This window comes from Sorghum bicolor, chloroplast, assembly GCF_000003195.3.
Source record: "Sorghum bicolor chloroplast, complete genome".
Lineage (NCBI taxonomy): Eukaryota > Viridiplantae > Streptophyta > Magnoliopsida > Poales > Poaceae > Sorghum > Sorghum bicolor.
In genome coordinates this window covers 39,835-64,138 of record NC_008602.1, presented here as the reverse complement: position 1 = coordinate 64,138, position 24,304 = coordinate 39,835, and the positions used below count along the sequence as shown (strand labels likewise).

Below are 24,304 nucleotides of genomic sequence, written 5' to 3'. Positions count from 1 at the left end.
AGTAGGAACTTAGCGGGTCCTTACTCCCCTTTATCTGATTAGAGCGGAAAGGGCCCGCGGAATTCTTATTGTTATAACGCGGTTTTATTCCATAATCTAGAAATTGGTTACCTATTTCTATTTGTAAAAATAACAAAGAGAAAACCTTTGCTCTGATGGTTGGAATCCCTCTATTTATTCTTTTGTTTGTTAATGATGTTAGTGAGTGAAGCAATCCATCGGTCGATTTAAAGCCCCCGCCTTTCGCCCATAAAATGGATTCACTCTTATGAAGCAACAAGAAAGAGGGGAGAGGATCCAGTATTTTATTCCATGAAGGAAGTATCCTGCAAATCGTTGATTTAGTTTAGAGTAATAAACTAATAAAACCTTAATCAAAACTACTCAACTAGCCTAAAAATCAAAACCACCCTTCCATGGGAGGGTATAGATTTTTTTTTACAAAATTTCTGTAAGTTCAAAGTTGAACTTAATTGAAAAAGTCAAGCAATTCTATTTGCTCACAAGAAATTTGTCCCCCGCCATACTTTCTTTCCCTCTGTTTGTCCACTACCGCGCCCGAACCTAAGCAAAGGAAGTCCAAAAGACAGACCTGAATAAAGAATAAATAGTAATCTTTGACAAAACAAATAAGAAGAAAAATGATTCTTACTTCGATACAAGAAGAATCGACACAAGAAAAAGGCTTTTTTGCCTTTTTCTTGTGCCCAATAGAGGATTAAGAAGACCCACAATTCCTCCTAAAAGGACTTGTTGCTTTTATTGTTCTCGTCTTTGCCTTGGATCCTCTTCTTTTGCATGAGATAGAAATAAGGAATTCCAGAAATCGAGGCTTTTTTCTAACTTGATGGTAAGAAATCCCAGGATCTAGAAATTCATTTCGTACAATTGAACCTTTTCAAACTGTTTCTTTTTGAGAACCAAAAAAACTTGTGCCAAAATAACAGATGCGAAGAAGAACAAAAGGCCTTGGACGCGCAATGGATCCTGAAGCACTATTTCTGCATCCCCCTGACCAAACCCTCCTACATTAGGATTGCTTGTTAATGGTTGATCAAGCTTGATTGATTCCCCCTCTGAAACAAGAAGTTCTGGCCCGGGAGGTATAATATCAATCACTTGGCGTCCATCCGACGCATCCACTATGGATATTTCATATCCCCCCTTTTCTTTACGTAGTATTTTTTTTACTATACCTGTTGACGTAGCATTATAGACCGTATTGTTACTCTTGCTACCATCAGGATAGATCTGTCCCCTTCCTCGGTTTCCCCCTACATATATGGGATATTTTAAGAAATGAACGTCTTTTTTTGTAGCGGGATCGGGGGAAAGAATGGGAAAGACAATTTCACTATATTTCTTACCGGGAACAGGGCCTATCACAAGAATATTTTTTTTATTGGGACGATAACTCTGAAAAGAGAGATTTCCTATCTTTTCTTTCAACTCAGGAGAAATACGGTCGGGCGGCGCTAATTCGAATCCCTCAGGCAAAATAAGAACAGCACCCACATTCAACCCTCCCTTTTTACCATTAGCAAGAACTTGTTTCAGCTGCATATCATAAGGAATTCGAAGAACTGCTTCAAATACAGTATCAGGAAGCACTGCTTGGGGAACTTCAATATCTACAGGCTTATTAGCTAAATGGCAATTGGCACATACAATTCGTCCAGTTGCTTCCCGCGGGTTTTCATAACCCTGCTGCGCAAAAATGGGATATGCGTTTGAAATAGATGTGCGAGTTATTACGTATATCATGATCGATACAGAAATCGATCGAATCATCTGTTCCTTTAACCAAGAAAAAGTTTTTCTATTTTCCATGTCCAATCGCGGATCCCGGAATTTCTACAATAAATTAGATAGGTAGCTAAGCTAATCTAGTTCCCTATACACGAGTCTGTTGTCATTCTACTGCAATAGTTGTACTAGAATGATGAATACCTTGAGCAGGTAGAAATAGAAAGAATTTTGTTAAAAAGGAAAAGGGCTTTCTTTCTAAAGGAAGAAATATGCTAATTTGATTAATATTAGGAAATCAAATGAGTGAGTTTATGCTTCACTAATTGAATGATAAATGACTACAAGTGAAGGAGATAGACGGTTTAAACAAAAAAAGACCCAAAATTTCAAACACGTGTCTAGAATCACAGGAAAACTACAAACAAAAATAGTGAAAATTAGCTCGTTAGGAGCCCATCCAAGATTGTTGTAGACCCAACGAATTAGTAGTTCCCAACCGCGGGTGGAGTGAAATCCAACAAAAAAATCAGTAACTAAAAGAATAAAAAAAGCTTTTATTGAATCATTTAAGTTATAGAAAAATTCCTGAACCCAAGAATTCAAAATGACAAGTTCTTCTTTACCCAGAAAAAAAGAACCACTTAGAATAGCCAAACAGATTATATTTGTTGAGAAATGCAAAATGATATGGAGATGATCCTCATTATCTATTTTGGCCAATTGTATTATTTCCTTGTGTATTCCTATAGGAAGTTTTTGTACATGTGTCTTCGGTTTCTCTTTTATCATTTCGTCCAAGAGAAAAAGTTCTTCTAATTCTATGAATCCTTCTAGAATCCTTTTCTCTTGAATATCAGTTAAGAAAGTTTCGGATTGCCTGGTATTCCACCAATTCTTAATCCAAAGTTCCAGACATTTGTTAAAAGAGAAAGAGACTCCCCAGGGCAAAAGTACGATAAATACAAGATATAAGAAAGAAGGCAATGCTTTCTTTTTTTTCATTTTTGATCTGTAAATTGAGTTGTTAATGAATCTGCTTCATTCGCCGACTCTATTTCATTTGCTGAATATATATGATATTTCTTTTCTTTGAAGCAAAAATTCTATAACAAGGTTTGAGACCTTGTGTTTGTATCTATTTCTCTTTTTGTATACTAGTGGAATTTCATTGTATTGGGTTCTTTCTTAGATCTAAATGGAGTGGAATAGAGAAATAAAAAAAAGGCCTTTTATATAAAAATGGAAGAATAGTATGCCATATATCTCACTTGGACAAAACAAATTCGAAGCAATTTTCTCTTATCCTCGTTTGTTCCTTCCTTTAGATAAATACTCGAAAATCCCCTTACAATTGCAAAAAATTGCAATTGGTACTCAAAATACTTCAATTGGTACACCCAAGAAATAGGCCAATTCGGCAGCTTTTTGTTCAATTTCTCGTGGAGTAAAAAACTTCTCATCAGTACGAGTCAAGGGAATGACCCCCTGGCCCCGGATTTCCATATAAAGGATACGACGAGGATAAAGACCCTCTTTAACCTGAATTCTAATTGATTGGATATCCCGCACAAGGAATTGAAGGAAGATGCGACGTTTTATTCCAGGGAATCCCCAACGAAAAATGCACACTATTCCCTCTTTTCTATCGAATCGGTCATAACCACTGCCTACATTCCATAAAATAGTGCACCACAAATAGGAGCTAATGAATAGGCCCGCGATTCCGTAGAAAGACATCACGACCCCCTGTGGAAAAAAAAGAATTTGTTGAGATGGAAGTAGAGATATCATATTCTTACCAAGATAACTGGAAGCCCCAACCGCTAAGAATCCTAATGAACCTAGAAAAAGAATACAGGCCCAGAAAAAATTACCTCTTTTTCGAGAACCTTTTAGAAGTTCTATCCATATGTGTTCTGATCGCCAATTCATATTAGATATACTAAATCCAGTAGCGGTCAATTGAAATTGAGAGAATAAGCTAAATGATTTTTACTTTACTTTTTTTGATTCTGAAATAGCCTTCAGTAGCTAGTACTCCTGTGAAATAATTGGTTAGATACATTGACTTTCTATTCAAAAAAATTAGTGGATCCACTTAAAATAAAAAAAAACTCGCTATAGTCGGCTACGCATATGCATGCATTTATGCTCGTAGCTTATATCTGCATCCATAGACGTTTTCATTTGTGTGTAGAAAGAGCTACATACCCTATCATATTATACTACTTACACAAAAAAATATCTGTATTATGATCCTGGAAATACATTGAGAAAATTTGGCCCCGTCGTTTCTAGACAATCTTATTTTTCTGCACATAAAGAAATAAGGAAGTCATTGCAATTGCCGGAAATACTAAGCCTACTAAAGGTACGAAAATAGAGGGTAAGTTAAGATCTGTCATAGAATATGTGTCTCAATTCAAATTTACTATTTCTATCTATTCGAAATATATCTTAAGATTCTTATGATATAATTAAGTATATCTATTATAAGGAATATTGACTATTGTATTTTTTAGTTTAAAAAATAAGAAAATTGCAAAAAAGGGGAACTAAAAAGGGGAACTCATTAAAATAAAATGTTGAATTTATCTTTTCCCATTCTCATCGCCTTTCTATCCTTCTAATCGAACTTGAAATTGGATTCAAAAGAAAGCTATTGTGAAAATAAAAGAAATACCTCTTTCAGAATACCCTTGAATTTAAAGGGTAGAAGTGGAATAGAATACCCAGTTGAAGAGTAATGATCATACGTCTGTAATGCATTGTATGTCCCAGAATAGGTCCCATTCTTCTACCCTTTCCGGGTAGTCGATGGCTATTCACAGCTACTACCTTAACACCAAAGAAGAGTTCGACCCAATGCTTTATTTCTGTCTTAGTGAATCCCGATTCGACATTAAAAGTATATTGATTCTTTCCCAATAAACGAAGACTCTTTTCTGTAAATACTGCGTATTTGATTCCATTATCGTACGATAATACTATATTTTTATTTATATTTGTTTATTGTATTATACCTTTCTATATTCTAGATATATAGAATAGAAGAATCTCGATTTGTCAAGTCTCATGATCGTATCAAGATCTATTTAAATTCGGCTCAATCTTTTCTAAAAAAAAGACTGAGCCGAATTTAATTGCAATCAATTAGAAGAATAAAGAAGAATTACTGCATTTCTTAACTTATTTTTTCTCTTTCTATTTTTCTTCTTTTTTATTTTATTTAGACCTTCTTTATATCTAGTTTTATCTACTTATATCTATAAGGTATCCATCGCTTTGAAAGTATCAAATTTGATCTCCTTCCATATTTCACAAGCTGCGGCTAGTTCAGCACTCCATTTACAAGCTGCTTTGATAATTTCATTACCTTCACGAGCAAGATCGCGCCCTTCGTTACGAGCTTGTACACAGGCTTCTAAAGCCACACGATTAGCTGCTGCACCAGGTGCATTTCCCCAAGGATGTCCTAAAGTTCCTCCACCAAATTGTAATACGGAATCATCTCCAAAGATTTCGGTCAGAGCTGGCATATGCCAAACATGAATACCCCCTGAAGCCACCGGTATAACACCTGGCATGGATACCCAGTCCTGAGTGAAAAAGATACCGCGAGAACGATCTTTTTCAATAAAATCATCGCGCAATAAATCAACAAAACCTAAAGTTATTTCGCGTTCCCCTTCTAACTTACCTACTACTGTACCGGAGTGGATATGATCTCCCCCCGACATACGCAATGCTTTAGCTAATACACGGAAATGCATACCATGATTTTTCTGTCTATCAATAACTGCATGCATTGCTCGGTGAATGTGAAGAAGTAGGCCGTTGTCGCGGCAATAATGAGACAAAGTAGTATTTGCGGTGAATCCTCCTGTTAAGTAGTCATGCATTACAATAGGAACCCCTAATTCCTTTGCAAATACAGCTCTCTTAATCATTTCTTCGCATGTACCTGCAGTCGCATTCAAGTAATGCCCCTTGATTTCACCGGTTTCGGCTTGTGCTTTATAAATTGCTTCGGCACAAAAGACAAAACGGTCTCTCCAGCGCATAAATGGTTGTGAGTTTACGTTTTCATCATCTTTGGTAAAATCAAGTCCACCGCGTAGACACTCATAACACGCTCTACCGTAATTTTTTGCGGATAATCCCAATTTTGGTTTAATAGTACATCCCAATAAAGGACGACCGTACTTGTTCAACTTATCCCTTTCAACTTGGATACCGTGAGGCGGACCTTGGAAAGTTTTTACATAAGCAGGGGGAATTCGTAGATCCTCCAAACGTAGAGCGCGTAAGGCTTTGAAACCAAATACGTTACCCACAATGGAAGTAAACATGTTAGTAACAGAACCCTCTTCAAATAGGTCTAATGGATAAGCTACATAACAGATATATTGATCTGGGTCCCCAGGAACGGGCTCGATGTGATAGCATCGTCCTTTGTAACGATCAAGACTGGTAAGTCCATCAGTCCAAACAGTTGTCCATGTACCAGTAGAAGATTCCGCAGCTACTGCAGCTCCTGCTTCTTCAGGCGGAACCCCGAGCTGAGGAGTTACTCGGAATGCTGCCAAGATATCAGTATCCTTGGTTTCGTACTCCGGGGTGTAGTAAGTCAATTTATAATCCTTAACACCAGCTTTAAATCCAACACTTGCTTTAGTTTCTGTTTGTGGTGACATAAGTCCCTCCCTACAACTCATGAATTAAGAATTCTCACAACGACAGGGTCTACTCGATATGGATTAGGCGTAAATGAAACCTTTGCAAAAATCTAAAAAAAAAGATATTCAATTAATATCAACTCATTAAATAAAAAAAGGAGTATGCTTAAGTTAATGAATATGTTTCATTCATATATAATGTGTACACCCTGTGTACGTTCTATCCTATAGGAATTTTACTATAGGAATTCGATAGGAAGGAATTAGATAGGAAGGAATTCGATAGGAATTGAGTTGTTGTTATGGTAAGTTAACATGGTTCGTTATTAAACCGTGGATTTGATTCACCAAATCCATCATTATTGTATACTCTTTGATAGATATAGCGCAACCCAAACCAATCCCTAATCTTTATTTTACAATTTTAAAAGTTCTTAATAGGCCCCTTTGATATTTTGAATCTAAATACCTAAATACTAAGAAAATTCTCTGTTGACAGCAATCTATGCTTCACAGTAGTATATATTTTGTATATCGAAGTCCTAGATAGGAAAGTAGAGTAGGCACAGATGCTTCACAAAAGGCGAAATTTATATGAAAAAAATTGATTGAACTTTCCAACGGACTCATTCCATAAGTAAACGATTGAATGGGATTCGCTTGGGTAACGAAATCAAGTGCGAGTCCCCTTTTCTTTTTTATTGAATTAACTAATTCATTTCCTTTTGACTTTTGGATTTTTGGATATTTTTTTTGATTTGATTTGGCATTATTCAACAAGAAAAAAAAATTTCGATAAATTCCTTTTTTTTGAAAATTATGTGATAATTATGAGAACCAATCCTACTACTTCGCGTCCCGGGGTTTCCACAATTGAAGAAAAAAGCGTAGGGCGTATTGATCAAATTATTGGACCCGTGCTGGATATCACTTTTCCCCCGGGCAAGTTGCCTTATATTTATAATGCTTTGATAGTCAAGAGTCGAGACACTGCCGATAAGCAAATTAATGTGACTTGTGAGGTACAACAATTATTAGGAAATAATCGAGTTAGAGCTGTGGCTATGAGTGCTACAGACGGGTTGATGAGAGGAATGGAAGTGATTGACACGGGAACTCCTCTCAGTGTTCCAGTCGGTGGAGCTACTCTCGGACGAATTTTTAACGTTCTTGGGGAGCCTATTGACAATTTGGGTCCTGTGGATACTAGTGCAACATTCCCTATTCATAGATCTGCGCCTGCCTTTATCGAGTTAGATACGAAATTATCTATCTTTGAAACAGGTATTAAGGTGGTCGATCTTTTAGCTCCCTATCGACGTGGAGGAAAAATCGGACTGTTTGGGGGGGCAGGAGTAGGTAAAACAGTACTCATCATGGAATTAATCAATAACATTGCTAAAGCTCATGGAGGCGTATCCGTATTTGGCGGAGTAGGGGAACGGACTCGTGAAGGAAATGATCTTTATATGGAAATGAAGGAATCCGGAGTAATTAATGAAAAAAATATTGAGGAATCAAAGGTAGCTCTAGTCTATGGCCAAATGAATGAACCGCCGGGAGCTCGTATGAGAGTTGGTTTAACTGCCCTAACTATGGCAGAATATTTCCGAGATGTTAATAAGCAAGACGTGCTTTTATTCATCGATAATATCTTTCGTTTTGTTCAAGCAGGATCGGAAGTATCCGCCTTATTAGGCAGAATGCCCTCCGCAGTGGGTTATCAACCTACCCTTAGTACAGAAATGGGTTCTTTGCAAGAAAGAATTACTTCTACCAAAAAGGGATCTATAACTTCGATCCAAGCAGTTTATGTACCTGCAGACGATTTGACCGACCCTGCTCCTGCCACAACATTTGCACATTTGGACGCTACTACCGTACTTTCCAGAGGATTAGCTTCCAAGGGTATTTATCCCGCAGTAGATCCTTTAGATTCAACCTCAACTATGTTACAGCCTCGGATCGTTGGCAACGAACATTATGAAACTGCGCAAAGAGTTAAGGAAACTTTACAACGTTACAAAGAACTTCAGGACATTATCGCAATTCTTGGATTGGATGAATTATCGGAGGAGGATCGTTTAACTGTAGCAAGAGCACGAAAAATCGAGCGGTTCTTATCACAACCGTTCTTTGTGGCAGAAGTTTTTACCGGTTCTCCAGGAAAGTATGTTGGTCTTGCAGAAACAATTAGGGGATTTCAACTAATCCTTTCCGGAGAATTAGACGGCCTACCCGAACAGGCTTTTTATTTAGTGGGGAACATCGATGAAGCTAGCACGAAAGCTATAAACTTAGAAGAGGAGAGCAAATTGAAGAAATGAAATTAAATCTTTATGTACTGACTCCTAAACGAATTATTTGGGATTGTGAAGTGAAAGAAATCATTTTATCTACTAATAGTGGCCAAATTGGTGTATTACCAAACCACGCCCCCATTAACACAGCTGTAGATATGGGTCCTTTGAGAATACGCCTCCTCAACGACCAATGGTTAACGGCGGTTCTGTGGAGTGGTTTTGCGAGAATAGTTAATAATGAGATCATCATTTTAGGAAATGATGCAGAACTGGGTAGTGACATTGATCCAGAAGAAGCTCAACAGGCACTTGAAATAGCCGAAGCTAACTTGAGTAAAGCTGAGGGTACGAAAGAATTGGTTGAAGCGAAGCTAGCTCTCAGACGAGCTAGGATACGAGTCGAGGCTGTCAATTGGATTCCCCCATCCAATTGAAGACAATCCAAAGGTTTCGTTGATACAAAGAAAAAGGAAAGAAGGGTAGAAAAAGTTATTAGATAGCGAAGCGAAGTAAGTCCAATGCTATCTAGTAATTTTTCTACCTACCTACCTACTATTGGATTTGAACCAATGACTCCCGCCGTATGAAAGCAATACTCTAACCACTGAGTTAAGTAGGCAATTTATCACCACAAAAGAAGCCCCATTACTTCGATCGATTATAGATTGAATCCTTTTTATAAGCAATACCGCTCCATTATTGGTATGTTTATGTTATGTTATTCCGTTATTGGTATGTTTATGTTATATAGTAAACGGATGAAAGGGATATCCTCTGGCATTAGAGAATATTCATCTTGACAAGAAATTATCTATATGTTAAGATATCTCTGACAAGGGCTATAGCTCAGTTCGGTAGAGCAACTCGTTTACACGTGCGCCAATGCTTTTCAAGGGAACTTATTATGCAATGAACATAATTGACCTTGTTGCAAAATCAATGTCTTACTTCATGGATTCGAAAGAATAGAAGAACAGTAGCCTGACAATGACAAACAGCCGGTTCAGTCCGATTCAGGTGCCAATTCAGGTGCTTACTCAAATAGAACCCCTATTGATTTGCTAGTTGATAAGGTAAATATCCAGCCCACTCAATGCTAGGCGTAATGAGGATAAGGGCCTCCAAAAAACTTCTTTTCGTTCTATGAACTTTAAGGTGTATGAAGTCTCATAGTAAACTCTTGCAGCGGAACGATAGAGACTCCATTTCACTTAGGTTGATTTAATTTAGGCCGGAGGCAGACCTAAGTCAAGGTAATCCTCCTTTGAAACACTTTGGTATTGTTCCTAGATAGATCATAAGACAAATAATCAATCAGAGCACAGGGAGCCATCTTATTATCTTTCCCTAAAGAAAAACTATGGCGAATTAACTGATCTTTACATCAGTTGATGAAAGAGCCCAATGCAGAAAAATGCATGTTGGGTCTTTGAAACAGTTCGAATCATTTCGATAATAATCCGTTTGATCTGTTTTACCGAGAAGGTCTACGGTTCGAATCCGTATAGCCCTAATATATACGTCTTTTTTTCCATTTTAGGATGGATATCTTATGTTTCCTTTAGTATAGTTTTCTTTTCCTTATTTAGTACTTGTTTATAGACTCGACGGTCGATTGCGCCATAGAATAGAGATAAAAACATTACCATAGGCTCATTCATCGAAAATCAGAGAGAGAGGAAAAGAAAAAAGAATTTTGATCAAATCAATAGAAGGAAGGATCCCTTACCTGATTTGAATTTCATCCTCCTTCAAATAGGATATGCTCTAAGTCTCCCTATACTTTCCTATAATGACTGCAACGATTTTATCCATTTTGCGAATTCCTATTTTGTTTGAAGTATATTACTATCATATACATTATCTAAATTTACATTATATAAATCGATCCACTTTAAATAAAATAGAAAAAATCAAAAGAAAAAAAGAAAGAGTAAATAATAAAACAGGATATTCTGTTTCATAATTCTGAAATAGAGTTCTTTTTTTTAGTATTACTCCTCATTAGGATGTATATATTAATCATCCGATTTTCATTATGTTCTAATCTAATTAGTAGTAAGTATTTTCTTTTTTATTTAATAGTCTCTGACTATCATTAAATAAAGGGTAGAGCTATTCTTTTTTCTAGAGATTCTAGAGAAAGTGAGACAAAGTGAAGCGAAAGAGTTTTCTTTGTATAAGAATTAGGTCTATATCATATCTAAATAGAAAGGAAATCAAAAAGAAGGGCAGTGGGGATTACATTGGATGAATCCTTAAGGAAGACATATCACAAAAGAAACAAAGCCTAAAGTAAGCGCTCCTTGCCTTTGGTTTGAGCAAAACAGATTCTTGTTTCACCGAGGAAAAGAGAGAAGTTCTGGATAAATTGACAATGTCAACTTGAATTGACTAATTCAGTTCCGCCTATTCCACATTAATGGGAGTACATTTATGTTTCTGCTTCACGAATATGATATTTTTTGGACATTTCTAATAATAGCAAGCCTTATTCCTATTTTGGTATTTTGGATTTCAGGACTTTTAGCCCCGGTTAGTGAAGGACCAGAGAAGCTTTCTAGTTATGAATCGGGTATAGAACCCATGGGGGGGGCTTGGTTACAATTCCGAATACGCTATTACATGTTTGCGCTAGTTTTTGTTGTTTTTGATGTGGAAACAGTCTTTCTCTACCCTTGGGCAATGAGTTTCGACGTATTGGGTGTATCCGTTTTTATCGAAGCTTTCATTTTTGTGCTTATCCTAGTTGTTGGTTTAGTTTATGCATGGCGAAAAGGAGCCTTGGAATGGTCTTAACTGAATATTCAGAAAAAAAAAAAAAAGAAGGAAAAGATTCCATTGAGACAATTATGAGTTTGATTGAGTTTCCGTTACTCGACCAAACAAGTTCTAATTCCGTTATTTCAACTACACCAAACGATCTTTCGAATTGGTCAAGACTCTCAAGTTTATGGCCCCTTCTATATGGTACCAGTTGTTGTTTCATTGAATTTGCCTCATTAATAGGCTCGCGATTCGACTTTGATCGTTATGGATTGGTACCAAGATCAAGTCCTAGACAAGCGGACCTAATTTTAACAGCTGGTACGGTAACAATGAAAATGGCTCCATCTTTAGTGCGATTATATGAGCAAATGCCTGAACCGAAATACGTCATTGCTATGGGAGCCTGTACTATTACAGGGGGCATGTTCAGTACAGATTCCTATAGTACTGTTCGAGGAGTTGATAAGTTAATTCCTGTGGACGTCTACCTGCCGGGTTGCCCGCCTAAACCAGAGGCTGTTATAGATGCCCTAACAAAACTTCGTAAGAAGATAGCGCGAGAAATAATTGAGGATCGAACTCTATGTCAAAGTCAAAAGAAAAATAGATCTTTTACTACCCGTCACAAACTTTATGTTCGGCGCAGTACTCACACTGGAACTTACGAACAAGAATTGCTCTATCAATCACCATCTACTTTAGATATATCTTCTGAAACTTTTTTCAAATCCAAAAGTTCAGTATCTTCCTACAAATTAGTGAATTAGGAGGGGTTCTTTTGTGCAGAAAAAGAAAGAGCAGTGCAATCTTTCAAACTTGCATTTGAAATGTGAAATATTTATACAAAGGGGGAGAGATCAAGACAATGCAGCAGGGTTGGTTATCTAATTGGCTAGTTAAACATGACGTGGTTCATAGGTCTTTGGGCTTCGATCATCGAGGAGTCGAGACTTTACAAATAAAAGCGGGGGATTGGGATTCCATTGCTGTCATTTTATATGTATATGGTTACAATTATTTACGTTCCCAATGTGCTTATGACGTAGCACCCGGTGGATCTTTAGCTAGCGTGTATCATCTTACGAGAATACAGTATGGTATAGATAACCCAGAAGAGGTATGCATAAAAGTCTTTGCCCAAAAGGATAATCCTAGAATCCCGTCTGTTTTCTGGGTTTGGAGAAGTGCCGATTTTCAAGAACGCGAATCTTATGATATGGTGGGAATTTCTTATGATAATCATCCACGTCTTAAACGTATCTTAATGCCTGAAAGTTGGATAGGCTGGCCCTTACGTAAGGACTATATAACCCCCAATTTCTATGAAATACAAGATGCTCATTGAGTGATAATAAATTCATGTTCACTTATACAACACAATTCCAGATTTTATTAAAGTAAAGGAATATTTTGAGGTTCTGTTCCTAGACGAAACGAAATACTTAGAATATAATATTCTAATTAATTCCTATTATACAAAAAGGTCCAGATAGACTGAACAAAAAGGGCTTCATTTCGATTTTCCAATTTGGAAAATCACATATTTGTTTCCTTCGTATGAACAGAAAAATACAATGACTCAAAGAAGTTCCTACCACGAACTTTGTACCGCGCATATTACTTAGAACAACTAGGAAAGTAGGATAAGCAAGAATAAAAAAAATATTCTTCGGAATAGCGGCATACAAAATTAATAAGAAATGCAAAATGAAGAAAAGGGCACCTAATCTCACCTCTTTCTATACCATAAAGAAAAGAACCAGAGATTTGAACCCTTTTTTATTTTTAAAAGAAAAAGAAGTGTTTAGAGATTTATCTACTTACTCTAGACATTTATCTACTTACTCTAGACTAAGTAGATTTTTAATGAATATTTATCCCAATCCATCTCAAAATATTTGTATCAATATCTATTCGGTAGATCCTTTTTTTCTGTGCCAGGAACCAGATTTGAACTGGTGACACGAGGATTTTCAGTCCTCTGCTCTACCAACTGAGCTATCCTGACCCTTTCTTGTGCATCATCTTAGTAAAGTATTTGCATCTATGTCAATTAAAGGGACTAAAAAATCAATAAAGTATTCCATTCAAAATTAGGAAATGGGGAGGGGTAGTCCTATGCATTGTGGATGGCTTACTTAATAATACTTAAAAAAATCGAATTAATAATCGAGATTCCTTGCCGATACTGTACTCTAATAAATAAAAAAAAAAGAGATAAAAAAGAAATCATCTATTTAATGAATAGCATAAGATTCATTGAGTTCTTGTCGCACTCCTTTGTGAAAGAGTAGAATGAGAAAGCTAGTGAATCTTAAACCCATTGATAAAAAAAAAGGATAACAACTATGGTTAGCGAATAAAAGAGGGTTTGGGGATAGAGGGACTTGAACCCTCACGACTTATAAAGTCGACGGATTTTCCTTTTACTAGAAATTTCATTGTTGTCAGTATTGACATGTAGAATGGGACTCTCTCTTTATCCTCGTCCGATTAATCCACTTTTTAAAAGATCTCGAAAACAATGAATTGAAGGATTTGATTACTCAATATTCGATTGGAATAGATTCACAATAATTCTAAAAAAATTATGAATTTTCTATTTCATAATCATTCCTAATTTCATTCTCAAAATAAAATAAAGAACCTATATTATAATATGGGTTCTGTGATTAATCGTTATTACTTCGATTCGTTAGAACAGCTTCCATTGAGTCTCTGCACCTATCCTTTTCCTTTGGGTTCTAGTTTGAGAACCACTTTTTTGAAAAAAGTGGATTTGGCTCAGGATTGCCCATTTTTCATTCCAGGGTTTCTCTGAATTTGGAAGTTACCACTTAGCAGGTTTCCATACCAAGGCTCAATACAATCAAGTCCGTAGCGTCTACCGATTTCGCCATATCCCCATTTTACTTTTCTTTGAAACCAGGATTCCTTGTATAATTTAATCCATCTTTTAGTTTTTTTTGAATCATTGAATTCATTATTCGACGTAGTCTAGCAACTCATCTTTATTTGAGACACCCCGCTCGCTTATTGCAATTCAGAATTGAATTGATTTTATCGTTGATATATTTGCAATTCAATCGGAATGAATATATCCAAAAGTTTTTCTCTCTCCCGCCTCCCTCCTTCCTTTTTTAGAGTATTCCAAATCATACTATAACGCTTGATATTCATTCTTTTTTTCTAAGCTGAATTAGAAATTTCATTTGCTATGATTCTATCTTCTCCTTAGTGAACTATTTATCCTTAAATTATTAACAAATAAAAAAAACAAAATATCTCAAAAATGTATATAATGATCAAATGAAAATGCCAATCTCTTGGCATTTTCTCTTTATTATATTATGCATATATATTCTTCTTTTCTATGTATTAGATTATTCGTCCGAGCCATATCAAATTGAAAATATCTGAAATCAAATTCAATATAGAATTTGGAATAGATTCTATTAGAAAAATCCATTTGCGAATTAGAGAAATAAAAAGAAAGTTCAATAAATTCTATAATCCTATTTAAGAATATCATTTTAGTTAAGCATATCAAGCTAACTTTATCTTTATGAAATTCTAGTATTTTTTTTCTAAGTGGAACTTCCAATTTAGAACTAGTTAATAACTAAGATTAATAATTAAGATCTGATATTTTACAGATTCCCTATATATATTTTTATTTGTTACACTATTTCTGTTATGTAAGCCCACTTAGCTCAGAGGTTAGAGCATCGCATTTGTAATGCGAGGGTCATCGGTTCAAATCCGATAGTCGGCTTTTTTTTCTATCGATGTTCCATGAACAAGAATTTCTTTTTTTCTCCGAATTAAATGGGGAATCCAGGGTCTATTATGTCGTTTTACCTTACAATTTTGCTAGATACAAAGCATAAAAATAAATAATATATATACAAAAAATCCAGATGTTGATGAAATTCCATTTTTTGTGTTACTCCATTTTTTGTGTTACTTTAGTAGATTTTACTCTGTTTATCCTTTAGTTTAATTCTGTTTGAATTTCGCTGTATTCTGTAATGTAAATAGAACGAAATTTATTGTGTAAAATGAAATTTCAATAAAATAAAAAAGGAGTCTTCATGTCCCGTTATCGAGGGCCTCGTTTAAAAAAAATACGCCGTCTGGGAGCTTTACCAGGACTCACTAGAAAAACGCCTAAATCCGGAAGTAATCAGAAAAAGAAATTCCATTCTGGGAAAAAAGAGCAATATCGTATTCGTCTTCAAGAAAAACAGAAATTGCGTTTTCATTATGGTCTGACAGAACGACAATTACTTAGATATGTACATATCGCTGGAAAAGCGAAAAGATCCACAGGTCAGGTTTTACTACAATTACTTGAAATGCGTTTGGATAATATCCTTTTTCGATTGGGTATGGCTTCAACCATTCCTGGGGCCCGACAATTAGTTAACCATAGACATATTTTAGTTAATGGTCGTATAGTTGATATACCAAGCTTTCGTTGCAAACCCCGAGATATTATTACTACGAAGGATAACCAACGATCAAAACGTTTGGTTCAAAATTATATTGCTTCATCCGATCCGGGCAAATTACCAAAGCATTTGACGGTTGACACATTGCAATATAAAGGACTAGTCAAAAAAATTCTAGATAGGAAGTGGGTCGGTCTCAAAATAAATGAGTTGTTAGTTGTAGAATATTATTCTCGCCAGACTTGAACTTAACGAAAAAAGGAAAGGTTCATAGAATTTTTTTCCCCTTCCCCTTTCCCCGAACTAAATCGACCTAAGGCTATTAATTCGTATTTTCCCGTTCACCTAGCAGAAATAGATTAACCCTAGGATCCTTTTTTCTTTTTTGTTATTTCCTAGATGTGTATTTTACATACCACAGTAATTTGCTATAGAGAATTTCTATTAATTAAAGGCATTATTGTTGGAATAAATTGTTATTTAATTTGATACATTGTGATCGCTAACATTGATGAATTAAGAGAAACGGAAAGAGAGGGATTCGAACCCTCGGTAAACAAAAGTCTACATAGCAGTTCCAATGCTACGCCTTGAACCGCTCGGCCATCTCTCCTACATAATCTTATTATGGAAAATAAACTGAGTGAATAGCGAGTTTTCGTATTCCTGCAGTACAGGTACAGCCACAACGGCTCGGGAATTCCATGGCTCTATTGGATTGGATGGAAAAATTCCTTTTCATCTAAGTGGAAGGATCCAGTATTTTTTTACTAGGAATTCCGCTTCCTCGAAAAGTTTTTCTTTGGGGAAAACAAAAATAAAAAGAGAATGGAAGAATTCTTCTTATTCCATAAGAAAATAAAGGAACCCTAGAATTCTATTTGCATAAGGTACATTACGCCATACAATCTAAATATAAAAGGGGTATGGGGCAATTAATTACTTTGAAAACGCGAAATAGCTGATGAGAGAAGTTGTTGTTGAGAAATAGGAAAGTGGAATGAAATCCAGTCTTAGTCAAATATTTCATATCTCTTCTTGTCCAAACAGAAGGAAAAGGAGACAATTTGAGCTGAGCGGAAAATCCATACCTCTCTTATCCATTCCATTTAGAGCATATGGATCGATTTATAAGAATCGAGTGTTTTGTTTTTATGTTATTTTGTGATAGAATGAAAAGAATTCTATATAGAATGGGTTGGGAATTATGCCTAGATCCCGTATAAATGGAAATTTCATTGATAAGACCTCCTCGATTGTAGCCAATATTTTATTGCAAATAATTCCGACAACCTCCGGGGAAAAAAGGGCATTTACTTATTATAGAGATGGTGCGATTTGACTCTTTTTTTTATTTTAGCCCTACCTATATCTCATTCTTACGAGAAAGAGAGAGGGTTCGCATAGAGAGAACAAAATTAGTAAAGGAAACCCGCGCTTGGGGAAGGTGAGGTGAACTAACAATTCCTTCTGTCGTGTATCCTCGATTGATGTGGCCTCAGATGCTTCAATTGTAGATTTGAGTATTGAGCGAAAGGTTACACCTACAGGATAGGTTCTGTATTACAGGCCAATCCGACTCTACTAGTACCAATAGGCAGCATAGGGGAGAAAAGCACTACACCACGAAATAGGAATCAACAAGAGAAAAACTTTGTTAGAAATTAGCCCTTTCCTGATTGGTATCAGGGTTGGGAAGAATGGTTGGGATAACAAACAACCATCAGGTTTGTACTTTGGATACCCTTATAACCATCAAAGGTCGTTGAAGTGGCTAATTCCTCTAAATAGGAGGCGTTGAGAACAAAGAAATTCTTGGAGCTATCGTTTTCCTCTAGCATTAATATAATTCATTGGTGTTAAGAAAAACCTCTTGGGGGAAGGTTGGCTAGAGATTTCTTGGAAAAATACCAGCCCCCTTCGGTCCATAATGAGATGGGACTAATTCTATTTTTATTCTATAGATTTTTCGCTTAGTACTAGGTATAGAAGGGAGAAGCCATATGAGAGTATAGAAGGGAGAAGCCGTATGAGATGAAAACCTCATGTACGGTTTTGGAACGGAGATTTTTTGAATAGAATGAACGACCGTAACGGATGTTGGCTCAATCCGAAGGAAATTATGCGGAAGCTTTGCAGAATTATTATGAAGCTACGCGACTAGAAATTGATCCCTATGATCGAAGTTATATACTATATAACATAGGCCTTATACACACAAGCAATGGAGAGCATACAAAGGCTTTGGAATATTATTTCCGGGCGCTAGAACGAAACCCCTTCTTACCGCAAGCTTTTAATAATATGGCCGTGATCTGTCATTACGTGCGACTATCTCCACTATAGAAAGAAGAAAAAAAGAAAGGAGGAAATTTTCTAGTGAATACTAGAAAAGAGGGCTTTCTACATAGGGATCGTCAAAACAACGATTTTACCCTATCAGCTGTAGGAAGGAAGGACACTTCACGAGAATCAAAATAGGAAGAAAGTAGAGCCTATACTACTATTCTATGGATAAAGCTGAAATTGATAGAGAAAACACCGTAAAGATCAATTAGTGAGCGACTGGGTCGATACAACTAAAAAAAACTGCTTCATTATACCACGATATGGGACAAAATTTAGGAATCCGCTTATGTAATAAAGCCGATCCACTAAGGGATTAAGCAGCGGTGTAGTATCAGATCCCAAAGATAGTAAGTTCTTTTTTCTTTCTTATGGAAAAAGGTCTTTTTCCAGGATTCTATAGAAATTTCATATATGAAAGAAACGAAACCGAGATAGTTACCTTTCAGAAAATTCGAACGAAGGATATAGGTCTATCTATGCTTCATTCTTCTGAAGGTGGGAGAAAAGATCAAACTGATTATTGATCAAAATTAGGGTTTGAAACTTAGGTAATTAACTTCTTCTGCTTAACCCAAGAAGAAATTGGATTGATTTTTGAGAAATCGAATTCAGTTAATATAGGGGAAATTAAGATAGCAATTTCTGAGCCGTATGAGGTAGGAAACTCTCAAGTACGGTTCTAGGGAAAGGAACTGCCTATTCCGACCGAGGAGAACAGGCCATTCTACAGGGCGATTCGGAAATTGCGGAAGCTTGGTTTGATCAAGCTGCTGAGTATTGGAAACAAGCTATAGCGCTTACTCCAGGAAATTATATTGAAGCACAGAACTGGTTAAAGATTACGAAGCGCTTTGAATTTGAATAAGACCACTCTCCATTTTCATAAAAAGGGTGGAAGATCAAATCAAGAATTTCATTATATCCCTTTCTTCTACCTTCAATTTTATATCATATTTCATAAGGATAAACAATAGGGATAGGCTCTGGAACAGAAGTAATAAAGTACATAAAAGTCGGCAATCTAAATATTCCTACCTAATATATCAGGACGGTCTTATTAATAATTCTAATGAGTTATCTTGGAATTTGGAATCGAATCAAAAAATCTATATTATGCTCACTCAAGGAAAGTAGATGTAGATAGGGACTTATACCCTCAGAAAAAAAATACACTAGCTTCTTAAATTAAAACGTAAAAAAAGATTTTTTTGTTATGTCGGGAAATAATTTCCCAGAATAACCAATGTCCGTTAGGCACCTAATCCTTATGTCATAATAGATCCGAACACTTGCCTTGGATTGACTTCAATATATAATTGCTCCAGTGAATAACTAAAAAAAAATAGAAGGACGGTAGATAGTAAAGAAAAGGACTAATCATAATATCTATCTTTAAAAGATTCAATAAAAAGACAGTTGGCGGGTCTCTTTGTATGTCTTGTCCGGAAAGAGGAGGACTTAATGATTATTCGTCCGTCGGAACCAGAAGTTAAAATTGCTGTGGATAGGGATCCTGTAAAAACATCTTTTGAGGAATGGGCCAGACCCGGGCATTTCTCAAGAACAATAGCTAAGGGTCCCGACACTACCACTTGGATCTGGAACCTACATGCTGATGCTCACGATTTCGATAGTCATACCGGTGATTTGGAGGAGATCTCCCGAAAAGTCTTTAGTGCTCATTTCGGCCAACTCTCCATTATCTTTCTTTGGTTGAGTGGCATGTACTTCCACGGTGCCCGTTTTTCCAATTATGAAGCATGGCTAAGCGATCCTACTCACATTGGACCCAGTGCTCAGGTAGTTTGGCCAATAGTAGGACAAGAAATTTTGAATGGTGATGTAGGCGGGGGTTTCCGAGGAATCCAAATAACCTCTGGTTTTTTTCAGATTTGGCGAGCATCCGGAATAACTAGTGAATTACAACTCTATTGTACCGCAATTGGTGCATTGATTTTTGCATCGTTAATGCTTTTTGCCGGTTGGTTCCATTATCACAAAGCCGCTCCCAAATTGGCCTGGTTCCAAGATGTAGAATCCATGTTGAATCACCACTTAGCGGGGTTATTAGGACTTGGGTCTCTTTCTTGGGCGGGACACCAAATCCATGTATCTTTACCGATTAACCAATTTCTCGACGCTGGGGTTGATCCTAAAGAGATACCACTTCCTCATGAATTTATCTTGAATCGCGACCTTTTGGCTCAACTTTATCCTAGTTTTGCCGAAGGAGCAACCCCCTTTTTCACCTTGAATTGGTCCAAATATGCGGAATTTCTTAGTTTTCGCGGAGGACTAGATCCAATAACCGGTGGTCTATGGTTGAGCGATATTGCACACCATCATTTAGCTATTGCTATTCTTTTCCTGATCGCTGGTCATATGTATAGGACCAATTGGGGTATTGGTCATGGACTTAAAGATATTTTGGAGGCTCATAAGGGCCCATTTACAGGACAAGGCCATAAAGGTCTCTATGAAATCCTAACAACGTCATGGCACGCTCAATTATCTCTTAACCTAGCTATGCTAGGCTCTACAACTATTGTTGTAGCTCATCATATGTACTCTATGCCCCCCTATCCATACCTAGCTACTGACTATGGTACACAACTTTCCTTGTTCACACACCACATGTGGATTGGCGGATTTCTAATAGTTGGTGCTGCTGCACATGCAGCCATTTTTATGGTAAGAGACTATGATCCAACTACTCGATACAACGATCTATTAGATCGCGTCCTTAGACACCGCGATGCAATCATATCCCACCTTAACTGGGTATGTATATTTCTGGGTTTTCACAGTTTTGGCTTGTACATTCATAATGATACCATGAGTGCTTTAGGCCGTCCCCAAGATATGTTTTCGGATACCGCCATACAATTACAACCCATCTTTGCTCAATGGATACAAAATATCCATGCTGGCGCGCCTGGCGTAACAGCTCCTGGTGCAACAACAAGTACCAGCTTAACGTGGGGAGGCGGCGAGTTAGTAGCTGTAGGCGGCAAAGTAGCTTTGTTACCTATTCCATTAGGAACCGCGGATTTTTTAGTCCATCACATTCACGCATTTACCATCCATGTGACTGTATTAATACTTTTGAAAGGTGTTTTATTTGCTCGCAGTTCCCGTCTGATACCTGATAAAGCAAATCTTGGCTTTCGCTTCCCTTGCGACGGACCTGGGCGAGGGGGAACATGTCAAGTATCCGCCTGGGATCATGTTTTCTTAGGTCTATTCTGGATGTACAATTCTATTTCGGTAGTCATTTTCCATTTCAGTTGGAAAATGCAGTCGGATGTTTGGGGTACTATAAGTGATCAAGGGATAGTAACTCATATCACAGGGGGAAACTTTGCGCAGAGTTCCATTACGATTAATGGTTGGCTTCGAGATTTCTTGTGGGCACAGGCATCCCAAGTAATTCAGTCTTATGGTTCCTCATTATCTGCATATGGTCTTTTTTTCTTAGGCGCTCATTTTGTCTGGGCTTTCAGTTTAATGTTTTTATTCAGCGGCCGTGGTTATTGGCAAGAACTCATTGAATCTATCGTTTGGGCTCATAACAAATTAAAAGTTGCTCCTGCTACTCAGCCTAGAGCCTTGAGCATTATACAAGGACGTGCTGTAGGAGTAACCCATTACCTTCTGGGTGGAATTGCCACAACATGGGCATTCTTCTTAGCGAGAATTATTGCAGTAGGATAGTGGCTAGGAGGATTTGAAAGGCATTATGGAATTAAGATTTCCCAGGTTTAGCCAAGGCTTAGCTCAGGACCCCACTACTCGTCGTATTTGGTTTGGTATTGCTACCGCACATGATTTCGAAAGTCATGATGATATTACTGAGGAACGTCTTTATCAGAACATTTTTGCTTCTCACTTTGGGCAGTTAGCAATAATCTTTCTATGGACGTCCGGAAATCTGTTTCATGTAGCTTGGCAAGGAAATTTTGAATCATGGATACAGGATCCTTTACACGTAAGACCTATTGCTCATGCCATTTGGGATCCTCATTTTGGGCAACCCGCCGTGGAAGCCTTTACTCGAGGAGGTGCTGCCGGTCCAGTGAATATCGCTTATTCTGGGGTTTATCAGTGGTGGTATACAATTGGATTGCGCACCAATGAAGATCTTTATACTGGAGCTCTTTTTCTATTATTTCTTTCTACGCTATCCTTAATAGGGGGTTGGTTACATCTACAACCCAAATGGAAGCCAAGCCTTTCGTGGTTCAAAAACGCCGAATCTCGTCTGAATCATCATTTGTCAGGACTTTTCGGAGTAAGTTCTTTGGCTTGGACAGGACATTTAGTTCATGTTGCTATTCCCGGATCCAGGGGGGAGTACGTTCGATGGAATAATTTCTTAGATGTATTACCCTATCCCCAGGGGTTGGGTCCCCTTCTGACGGGTCAGTGGAATCTTTATGCCCAAAATCCTGATTCGAGTAATCATTTATTTGGTACCACTCAAGGAGCGGGAACTGCCATTCTGACCCTTCTTGGGGGATTCCATCCACAAACACAAAGTTTGTGGCTGACCGATATTGCTCATCATCATTTAGCTATTGCATTTATTTTTCTCATTGCCGGTCATATGTATCGAACTAACTTCGGAATTGGGCACAGTATCAAAGATCTTTTAGAAGCACATACTCCTCCGGGGGGTCGATTAGGACGTGGGCATAAAGGCCTTTATGATACAATCAATAATTCGATTCATTTTCAATTAGGCCTTGCTCTAGCTTCCTTAGGGGTTATTACTTCCTTAGTAGCTCAACATATGTACTCTTTACCTGCTTATGCATTCATAGCACAAGACTTTACTACTCAAGCTGCTTTATATACTCATCACCAATACATTGCAGGGTTCATCATGACAGGGGCTTTTGCTCATGGAGCTATTTTTTTCATTAGGGATTACAATCCGGAACAGAATGAAGATAATGTATTGGCAAGAATGTTAGACCATAAGGAAGCTATCATATCTCATTTAAGTTGGGCTAGCCTCTTCCTAGGATTCCATACCTTGGGCCTTTATGTTCATAACGACGTTATGCTTGCTTTTGGTACTCCAGAAAAGCAAATCTTGATCGAACCTATATTTGCCCAATGGATACAATCTGCTCATGGTAAGACGACATATGGGTTCGATATACTCTTATCTTCAACGAATGGCCCCGCTTTCAATGCAGGTCGAAACATATGGTTACCGGGATGGTTGAATGCTGTTAATGAGAATAGTAATTCGCTTTTCTTAACAATAGGACCTGGGGATTTCTTGGTTCATCATGCTATTGCTCTAGGTTTGCATACAACTACATTGATTTTAGTAAAGGGTGCTTTAGATGCACGCGGTTCCAAATTAATGCCGGATAAAAAGGATTTCGGGTATAGTTTTCCTTGCGATGGCCCAGGGCGCGGCGGTACTTGTGATATTTCTGCTTGGGACGCGTTTTATTTGGCTGTTTTCTGGATGTTAAATACCATCGGATGGGTTACTTTTTATTGGCATTGGAAACACATTACATTATGGCAGGGCAACGTTTCACAATTTAATGAATCCTCCACTTATTTGATGGGATGGTTAAGAGATTACCTATGGTTAAACTCTTCACAACTTATTAATGGATATAATCCTTTTGGGATGAATAGTTTATCAGTATGGGCTTGGATGTTCTTATTTGGACATCTTGTTTGGGCTACAGGATTTATGTTCTTAATTTCCTGGCGTGGATATTGGCAGGAATTAATTGAGACTTTAGCATGGGCTCATGAACGCACACCTTTGGCTAATTTAATTCGCTGGAGAGATAAGCCCGTGGCTCTTTCCATTGTGCAAGCAAGATTGGTCGGATTAGCCCACTTTTCCGTGGGTTATATATTCACTTATGCAGCTTTCTTGATTGCCTCAACATCAGGCAAGTTTGGTTAATTTAGTTATTTTTTTTTGTACTGTATCAGAACCCAGTTCATTACTCTTGATGGAGAG

The 24,304-nt window shown here is 37.2% G+C and overlaps 15 protein-coding genes and 8 non-coding genes across 23 annotated transcripts; 12 read left to right on the top strand and 11 right to left on the bottom strand. All coding sequences in view use genetic code 11, as the record gives it.

Moving 5' to 3' along the window:
- Positions 1-867: 867 nt before the first annotated feature.
- On the bottom strand, positions 868-1,830 carry petA (cytochrome f). Its single transcript has one exon. It carries the CDS (start codon positions 1,828-1,830, stop codon positions 868-870), a length of 963 nt encoding a protein of 320 aa, YP_899420.1.
- A 228-nt stretch (positions 1,831-2,058) lies between these two features.
- On the bottom strand, positions 2,059-2,751 carry cemA (envelope membrane protein). Its single transcript has one exon. It carries the CDS (start codon positions 2,749-2,751, stop codon positions 2,059-2,061), a length of 693 nt encoding a protein of 230 aa, YP_899419.1.
- A 372-nt stretch (positions 2,752-3,123) lies between these two features.
- On the bottom strand, positions 3,124-3,681 carry ycf4 (photosystem I assembly protein Ycf4). The gene has a single exon. The coding sequence runs from the start codon at positions 3,679-3,681 to the stop codon at positions 3,124-3,126; it is 558 nt and encodes a 185-aa protein (YP_899418.1).
- Positions 3,682-4,043: 362 nt separating this feature from the next.
- psaI (photosystem I subunit VIII) lies at positions 4,044-4,154 on the bottom strand. Its single transcript has one exon. The coding sequence runs from the start codon at positions 4,152-4,154 to the stop codon at positions 4,044-4,046; it is 111 nt and encodes a 36-aa protein (YP_899417.1).
- A 283-nt stretch (positions 4,155-4,437) lies between these two features.
- Positions 4,438-4,728, bottom strand: rpl23 (ribosomal protein L23). The gene has a single exon. It carries the CDS (start codon positions 4,726-4,728, stop codon positions 4,438-4,440), a length of 291 nt encoding a protein of 96 aa, YP_899416.1.
- A 287-nt stretch (positions 4,729-5,015) lies between these two features.
- On the bottom strand, positions 5,016-6,446 carry rbcL (ribulose-1,5-bisphosphate carboxylase/oxygenase large subunit). The gene has a single exon. It carries the CDS (start codon positions 6,444-6,446, stop codon positions 5,016-5,018), a length of 1,431 nt encoding a protein of 476 aa, YP_899415.1.
- Positions 6,447-7,258: 812 nt separating this feature from the next.
- atpB (ATP synthase CF1 beta subunit) lies at positions 7,259-8,755 on the top strand. The gene has a single exon. It carries the CDS (start codon positions 7,259-7,261, stop codon positions 8,753-8,755), a length of 1,497 nt encoding a protein of 498 aa, YP_899414.1.
- On the top strand, positions 8,752-9,165 carry atpE (ATP synthase CF1 epsilon subunit). The gene has a single exon. It carries the CDS (start codon positions 8,752-8,754, stop codon positions 9,163-9,165), a length of 414 nt encoding a protein of 137 aa, YP_899413.1.
- A 112-nt stretch (positions 9,166-9,277) lies between these two features.
- trnM-CAU lies at positions 9,278-9,350 on the bottom strand. The gene has a single exon. It is a non-coding gene; the product is annotated as a tRNA-Met (tRNA).
- Positions 9,351-9,566: 216 nt separating this feature from the next.
- Positions 9,567-9,605, top strand: trnV-UAC. The gene has a single exon. It is a non-coding gene; the product is annotated as a tRNA-Val (tRNA).
- Positions 9,606-10,207: 602 nt separating this feature from the next.
- Positions 10,208-10,244, top strand: trnV-UAC. Its single transcript has one exon. It is a non-coding gene; the product is annotated as a tRNA-Val (tRNA).
- Positions 10,245-11,167: 923 nt separating this feature from the next.
- On the top strand, positions 11,168-11,530 carry ndhC (NADH dehydrogenase subunit 3). Its single transcript has one exon. It carries the CDS (start codon positions 11,168-11,170, stop codon positions 11,528-11,530), a length of 363 nt encoding a protein of 120 aa, YP_899412.1.
- Positions 11,531-11,583: 53 nt separating this feature from the next.
- On the top strand, positions 11,584-12,267 carry ndhK (NADH dehydrogenase subunit K). The gene has a single exon. It carries the CDS (start codon positions 11,584-11,586, stop codon positions 12,265-12,267), a length of 684 nt encoding a protein of 227 aa, YP_899411.2.
- Positions 12,268-12,365: 98 nt separating this feature from the next.
- ndhJ (NADH dehydrogenase subunit J) lies at positions 12,366-12,845 on the top strand. The gene has a single exon. The coding sequence runs from the start codon at positions 12,366-12,368 to the stop codon at positions 12,843-12,845; it is 480 nt and encodes a 159-aa protein (YP_899410.1).
- Positions 12,846-13,435: 590 nt separating this feature from the next.
- trnF-GAA lies at positions 13,436-13,508 on the bottom strand. The gene has a single exon. It is a non-coding gene; the product is annotated as a tRNA-Phe (tRNA).
- Positions 13,509-13,872: 364 nt separating this feature from the next.
- trnL-UAA lies at positions 13,873-13,922 on the bottom strand. The gene has a single exon. It is a non-coding gene; the product is annotated as a tRNA-Leu (tRNA).
- Positions 13,923-14,371: 449 nt separating this feature from the next.
- On the bottom strand, positions 14,372-14,406 carry trnL-UAA. Its single transcript has one exon. It is a non-coding gene; the product is annotated as a tRNA-Leu (tRNA).
- A 796-nt stretch (positions 14,407-15,202) lies between these two features.
- Positions 15,203-15,275, top strand: trnT-UGU. The gene has a single exon. It is a non-coding gene; the product is annotated as a tRNA-Thr (tRNA).
- Positions 15,276-15,594: 319 nt separating this feature from the next.
- rps4 (ribosomal protein S4) lies at positions 15,595-16,200 on the top strand. Its single transcript has one exon. It carries the CDS (start codon positions 15,595-15,597, stop codon positions 16,198-16,200), a length of 606 nt encoding a protein of 201 aa, YP_899409.1.
- Positions 16,201-16,480: 280 nt separating this feature from the next.
- trnS-GGA lies at positions 16,481-16,567 on the bottom strand. The gene has a single exon. It is a non-coding gene; the product is annotated as a tRNA-Ser (tRNA).
- A 594-nt stretch (positions 16,568-17,161) lies between these two features.
- On the top strand, positions 17,162-19,168 carry ycf3 (photosystem I assembly protein Ycf3). Its single transcript has 3 exons — positions 17,162-17,287; positions 18,052-18,279; positions 19,010-19,168. Exons 1-3 carry the CDS (start codon positions 17,162-17,164, stop codon positions 19,166-19,168), a joined length of 513 nt encoding a protein of 170 aa, YP_899408.2.
- Positions 19,169-19,764: 596 nt separating this feature from the next.
- Positions 19,765-22,017, top strand: psaA (photosystem I P700 chlorophyll a apoprotein A1). The gene has a single exon. The coding sequence runs from the start codon at positions 19,765-19,767 to the stop codon at positions 22,015-22,017; it is 2,253 nt and encodes a 750-aa protein (YP_899407.1).
- A 25-nt stretch (positions 22,018-22,042) lies between these two features.
- psaB (photosystem I P700 chlorophyll a apoprotein A2) lies at positions 22,043-24,247 on the top strand. Its single transcript has one exon. The coding sequence runs from the start codon at positions 22,043-22,045 to the stop codon at positions 24,245-24,247; it is 2,205 nt and encodes a 734-aa protein (YP_899406.1).
- Positions 24,248-24,304: the final 57 nt, after the last annotated feature.